This window comes from Oncorhynchus gorbuscha, unplaced genomic scaffold (assembly GCF_021184085.1).
Source record: "Oncorhynchus gorbuscha isolate QuinsamMale2020 ecotype Even-year unplaced genomic scaffold, OgorEven_v1.0 Un_scaffold_14180, whole genome shotgun sequence".
Classification (NCBI taxonomy): Eukaryota; Metazoa; Chordata; class Actinopteri; order Salmoniformes; family Salmonidae; genus Oncorhynchus; species Oncorhynchus gorbuscha.
This window is the reverse complement of record NW_025756201.1, coordinates 1-6,799: the sequence shown is the minus strand read 5'-3', so window position 1 is coordinate 6,799 and position 6,799 is coordinate 1. Positions and strand designations below refer to the sequence as shown.

At 49.1% G+C, this 6,799-nt stretch overlaps 1 protein-coding gene across 1 annotated transcript; it reads right to left on the bottom strand.

Annotated features, from left to right (window-relative positions):
- Positions 1-5,144: 5,144 nt before the first annotated feature.
- LOC124030703 (cullin-associated NEDD8-dissociated protein 1-like) lies at positions 5,145-5,933 on the bottom strand. The gene is made up of 2 exons (XM_046341927.1): positions 5,773-5,933; positions 5,145-5,307 (listed from the first exon to the last, which is right to left on the bottom strand). Exons 1-2 carry the CDS (start codon positions 5,929-5,931, stop codon positions 5,170-5,172), a joined length of 297 nt encoding a protein of 98 aa, XP_046197883.1. The 5' UTR covers positions 5,932-5,933; the 3' UTR covers positions 5,145-5,169.
- Between the last annotated feature and the right edge of the window lie 866 nt (positions 5,934-6,799).

Here is a 6,799-nt window from a genome sequence, read left to right as displayed (position 1 = left end):
ATACCAGGGACAGTGCTGGTCTGGTCCTCTGTGAATGGTACATACCAGGGACAGTGTTGGGTCTGGTCTCTGTGAATGGTACTATACCAGGGACAGTGTTGGGTCTCTGTGAATGGTACTATACCAGGGACAGTGTTGGGTCTCTGTGAATGGTACTATACCAGGGACAGTGTTGGGTCTGGTCTCTGTGAATGGTACTATACCAGGGACAGTGTTGGGTCTGGTCTCTGTGAATGGTACTATACCAGGGACAGTGTTGGGTCTGGTCTCTGTGAATGGTACTATACCAGGGACAGTGTCTGGTCTCTGTGAATGGTCCTATACCAGGGACAGTGTCTGGTCTCTGTGAATGGTACTATACCAGGGACAGTGTTGGGTCTGGTCTCTGTGAATGGTACTATACCAGGGACAGTGTCTGGTCTGGTCTCTGTGAATGGTACTATACCAGGGACAGTGTCTGGTCTCTGTGAATGGTACTATACCAGGGACAGTGTTGGGTCTGGTCTCTGTGAATGGTACTATACCAGGGACAGTGTTGGGTCTGGTCTCTGTGAATGGTACTATACCAGGGACAGTGTTGGGTCTGGTCTCTGTTGGGTCTCTGTGAATGGTACTATACCAGGGACAGTGTTGGGTCTTGGGTCTAGTCTCTGTGAATGGTACTATACCAGGGACAGTGTCTGGTCTCTGTGAATGGTACTATACCAGGGACAGTGTCTGGTCTCTGTGAATGGTACTATACCAGGGACAGTGTCTGAATACTCTGTGAATGGTACTATACCAGGGACAGTGTCTGGTCTCTGTGAATGGTACTATACCAGGGACAGTGTTGTGAATGTCTGGTCTCTGTGAATGGTACTATACCAGGGACAGTGTCTGGTCTCCTGTGAATGGTACTATACCAGGGACAGTGTCTGGTCTCTGTGAATGGTACTATACCAGGGACAGTGTGTCTAGTCTCTGTGAATGGTACTATACCAGGGACAGTGTGTCTGGTCTCTGTGAATGGTACTATACCAGGGACAGTGTCTGGTCTCTAGTGAATGGTACTATACCAGGGACAGTGTCTGGTCTCTGTGAATGGTACTATACCAGGGACAGTGTCTGTCTCTGTGAATGGTACTATACCAGGGACAGTGTCTGGTCTCTGTGAATGGTACTATACCAGGGACAGTGTCTGGTCTCTGTGAATGGTACTATACCAGGGACAGTGTCTGGTCTCTGTGAATGGTACTATACCGGGGACAGTGTCTGGATCTCTGTGAATGGTACTATACCAGGGACAGTGTCTGGTCTCTGTGAATGGTACTATACCAGGGACAGTGTCTGGTCTCTGTGAATGGTACTATACCAGGGACAGTGTTGGGTCTGGTCTATACCAGGGACAGTGTTGAGTCTCTGTGAATGGTACTATACCAGGGACAGTGTTGGGTCTGGTCTCTGTGAATGGTACTATACCAGGGACAGTGTTGGGTGAGGTCTCTGTGAGATGGTACTATACCAGGGACAGTGTCGGGTCTCTGTGAATGGTACTATACCAGGGACAGTGTCTGGTGAATGAATGGTACTATACCAGGGACAGTGTCTGGTCTCTGTGAATGGTACTATACCAGGGACAGTGTTGGGTCTGGTCTCTGTGAATGGTACTATACCAGGGACAGTGTCTGATGTTGGGTACTATACCAGGGACAGTGTCTCTCTGTGAATGGTACTATACCAGGGACAGTGTTGGGTCTGGTCTCTGTGAATGGTACTATACCAGGGACAGTGTTGGAATCTGGTCTCTGTGAATGGTACTATACCAGGGACAGTGTTGGAGTCTGGTCTCTGAATGAATGGTACTATACCAGGGACAGTGTCTGGTCTCTGTGAATGGTCCTATACCAGGGACAGTGTCTGGTCTCTGTGAATGGTACTATACCAGGGACAGTGTTGGGTCTGGTCTCTGTGAATGGTACTATACCAGGGACAGTGTCTGGTCTCTGTGAATGGAACTATACCAGGGACAGTGTCTGGTCTCTGTGAATGGTACTATACCAGGGACAGTGTCTGGTCTCTGTGAATGGTACTATACCAGGGACAGGGTCTGGTCTCTGTGAATGGTACTATACCAGGGACAGTGTCTGGTCTCTGTGAATGGTACTATACCAGGGACAGTGTTGGGTCTCTGTGAATGGTACTATACCAGGGACAGTGTTGGGTCTCTGTGAATGGTACTATACCAGGGACAGTGTTGGGTCTCTGTGAATGGTACTATACCAGGGACAGTGTTGAGTCTCTGTGAATGGTACTATACCAGGGACAGTGTTGGGTCTCTGTGAATGGTACTATACCAGGGACAGTGTTGGGTCTCTGTGAATGGTACTATACCAGGGACAGTGTTGGGTCTGGTCTCTGTGAATGGTACTATACCAGGGACAGTGTCTGGTCTCTGTGAATGGTACTATACCAGGGACAGTGTTGGGTCTCTGTGAATGGTACTATACCAGGGACAGTGTTGGGTCTCTGTGAATGGTACTATACCAGGGACAGTGTCTTGGTCTCTGTGAATGGTACTATACCAGGGACAGTGTTGGGTCTGGTCTCTGTGAATGGTACTATACCAGGGACAGTGTTGGGTCTCTGTGAATGGTACTATACCAGGGACAGTGTTGGGTCTGGTCTCTGTGAATGGTACTATACCAGGGACAGTGTCTGGTCTCTGTGAATGGTACTATACCAGGGACAGTGTCTGGTCTCTGTGAATGGTACTATACCAGGGACAGTGTTGATCTGGTCTGTGAATGGTACTATACCAGGGACAGTGTTGGGTCTGGTCTCTGTGAATGGTACTATACCAGGGGACAGTGTCTGGTCTCTGTGAATGGTACTATACCAGGGACAGTGTTGGGTCTGGTCTCTGTGAATGGTACTATACCAGGGACACAGTGTTGGTCTCTGTGAATGGTACTATACCAGGGACAGTGTTGGGTCTGGTCTCTGTGAATGGTACTATACCAGGGACAGTGTTGGGTCTGGTCTCTGTGAATGGTACTATACCAGGGACAGTGTCGGTCTCTGTCTGGGACAGTGGTCTCTCTGTGAATGGTACTATACCAGGGACAGTGTCTGGGTCTGTGAATGGTACTATACCAGGGACAGTGTCTCTCTGTGAATGGTACTATACCAGGGACAGTGTTCTCTGTGAATGGTACTATACCAGGGACAGTGTCTGGTCTCTGTGAATGGTACTATACCAGGGACAGTGTCTGGTCTCTGTGAATGGTACTATACCAGGGACAGTGTCTGGTCTCTGTGAATGGTACTATACCAGGGACAGTGTTGGGTCTGGTCTCTGTGAATGGTACTATACCAGGGACAGTGTCTGGTCTCTGTGAATGGTACTATACCAGGGACAGTGTCTGGTCTCTGTGGTGGTACTATACCAGGGACAGTGTCTGGTCTCTGTGAATGGTACTATACCAGGGACAGTGTCTGGTCTCTGTGAATGGTACTATACCAGGGACAGTGTCTGGTCTCTGTGAATGGTACTATACCAGGGACAGTGTCTGGTCTCTGTGAATGGTACTATACCAGGGACAGTGTTGGTCTCTGTGAATGGTACTATACCAGGGACAGTGTTGGGTCTCTGTGAATGGTACTATACCAGGGACAGTGTTGAGTCTCTCTGTGAATGGTACTATACCAGGGACAGTGTTAAGTCTCTGTGAATGGTACTATACCAGGGACAGTGTTGGGTCTCTGTGAATGGTACTATACCAGGGGAGTGTTGGGTCTGGGTCTCTGTGAATGGTACTATACCAGGGACAGTGTCGGGTCTCTGTGAATGGTACTATACCAGGGACAGTGTTGGTCTCTGTGAATGGTACTATACCAGGGACAGTGTCTGGGTCTCTGTGAATGGTACTATACCAGGGACAGTGTTGGGTCTGGTCTCTGTGAATGGTACTATACCAGGGACAGTGTTGGGTCTGGTCTCTGTGAATGGTACTATACCAGGGACAGTGTTGGGTCTGGTCTCTGTGAATGGTACTATACCAGGGACAGTGTTGGGTCTGGTCTCTGTGAATGGTACTATACCAGGGACAGTGTCTGGTCTCTGTGAATGGTACTATACCAGGGACAGTGTCTGGTCTCTGTGAATGGTACTATACCAGGGACAGTGTCTGGTCTCTGTGAATGGTACTATACCAGGGACAGTGTTGGGTCTCTGTGAATGGTACTATACCAGGGACAGTGTTGGGTCCTGGTCTCTGTGAATGTGGTATACCGGGGACAGTGTCACCTGTCTCTGTGAATGGTACTATACCGAGGGACAGTGTTGGGTCTGGTCTCTGTGAATGGTACTATACCAGGGACAGTGTTGGGTCTAGTCTCTGTGAATGGTACTATACCAGGGACAGTGTTGGGTCTGGTCTCTGTGAATGGTACTATACCAGGGACAGTGTTGGAGTCTCTGTGAATGGTACTATACCAGGGACAGTGTTGGGTCTCTCTGTGAATGGTACTATACCAGGGACAGTGTCTGGTCTGTGAATGGTCCTATACCAGGGACAGTGTCTGGTCTCTGTGAATGGTCCTATACCAGGGACAGTGTCTGGTCTCTGTGAATGGTCCTATACCAGGGACAGTGTTGGGTCTGGTCTCTGTGAATGGTACTATACCAGGGACAGTGTTGGGTCTGGTCTCTGTGAATGGTACTATACAGGACAGTGTTGGGGTCCTAGTCTCTGTGAATGGTACTATACCAGGGACAGTGTCTGGTCTCTGTGAATGGTACTATACCAGGGACAGTGTCTGGTCTCTGTGAATGGTACTATACCAGGGACAGTGTCTGGTCTCTGTGAATGGTACTATACCAGGGACAGTGTTTGGTCTCTGTGAATGGTACTATACCAGGGACAGTGTTGGGTCTGGTCTCTGTGAATGGTACTATACCAGGGACAGTGTTGGGTCTGGTCTCTGTGAATGGTACTATACCAGGGACAGTGTTGGGTCTGGTCTCTGTGAATGGTACTATACCAGGGACAGTGTTGGGTCTGGTCTCTGTGAATGGTACTATACCAGGGACAGTGTCTGGTCTCTGTGAATGGTACTATACCAGGGACAGTGTCTGGTCTCTGTGAATGGTACTATACCAGGGACAGTGTGTCTGGTCTCTGAATGGTCCTATACCAGGGACCGTGTGTCTGGTCTCACCTTGGTGGTGCAGGTGGCGCGTAGCGGCTCAACCAGTCTGTCCAGCCTCTGTAGCACAGCACTGGGACACAGAGTGGAGAGTCTAGCCAGCATCAGGAACGTCAGCATCTGATAAACAACATCCCCATAAACCAACACTCCTCAATACAGGCCCTGTGATGCATTATACATCCTGCCTTTTAAATCAGACAGACCTCTCCCTCTCTCCTGTCGTCTGATCTACATACAGACTACCTCTCTCTCCTGTCGTCTGATCTACATACAGACTACCTCTCTCTCCTGTCGTCTGATCTACATACAGACTACCTCTCTCTCCTGTCGTCTGATCTACATACAGACTACCTCTCTCTCCTGTCGTCTGATCTACATACAGACTACCTCTCTCTCCTGTCGTCTGATCTACATACAGACTACCTCTCTCTCCTGTCGTCTGATCTACATACAGACTACCTCTCTCTCCTGTCGTCTGATCTACATACAGACTACCTCTCTCTCCTGTCGTCTGATCTACATACAGACTACCTCTCCAGGCAGGCTAGTGTTGAAGTCCTGTCAGGAAGCTGTTCAGGATACCTTGATGTCGTAATGGTCCTTGAGTCCGTCTTCTACGTGGTTGAGGAACTCAAAGATGTCTAGTCTGTCTAGACAGCTGTCCAGGAGTGTGTACATGCACTCAAACGCTGCCTTCCTTATGTCCAGACCATCGTCCACTGTGTGTTTAAAGGGTCCCATCTCAACCTGGGGGAGAAGACAGGTCATTAAGAAGACCATCGTCCACTGTGTGTTTAGAAGGTCCCATCTCAACCTGGGGGGAGAAGACAGGTCATTAAGAAGACCATCGTCCACTGTGTGTTTAAAGGGTCCCAATCTCAACCTGGGGGGAGAAGACCCTCTTATCTAAAGTAACTCAACCTGGGGGGAGAAGACCCTCTTATCTAAAGTAACTCAACCTGGGGGGAGAAGACCCTCTTATCTAAAGTAACTCAACCTGGGGGAGAAGACCCTCTTATCTAAAGTAACTCAACCTGGGGGGAGAAGACCCTCTTATCTAAAGTAACTCAACCTGGGGGGAGAAGACCCTCTTATCTAAAGTAACTCAACCTGGGGGGAGAAGACCCTCTTATCTAAAGTAACTCAACCTGGGGGGAGAAGACCCTCTTATCTAAAGTAACTCGACCTGGGGGGAGAAGACCCTCTTATCTAAAGTAACTCGACCTGGGGGAGAAGACCCTCTTATCTAAAGTAACTCGACCTGGGGAGAAGACCCTCTTATCTAAAGTAACTCAACCTGGGGGAGAAGACCCTCTTATCTAAAGTAACTCGACCTGGGGGGAGAAGACCCTCTTATCTAAAGTAACTCGACCTGGGGGGAGAAGACCCTCTTATCTAAAGTAACTCGACCTGGGGGGAGAAGACCCTCTTATCTAAAGTAACTCGACCTGGGGGGAGAAGACCCTCTTATCTAAAGTAACTCGACCTGGGGGGAGAAGACCCTCTTATCTAAAGTAACTCGACCTGGGGGGAGAAGACCCTCTTATCTAAAGTAACTCAACCTGGGGGGAGAAGACCCTCTTATCTAAAGTAACTCAACCTGGGGGAG

Excerpts from the sequence above, each read along its gene's own strand:
- LOC124030703 (XM_046341927.1), bottom strand. The coding sequence starts at position 5,931 with ATGGGACCCTTTAAACACACAGTGGACGATGGTCTGGACATAAGGAAG. Across the intron at positions 5,308-5,772 it reads AGGACCATTACGACATCAAG|ATGCTGACGTTCCTGATGCT; the intron begins GTATCCTGAACA and ends GTTGTTTATCAG.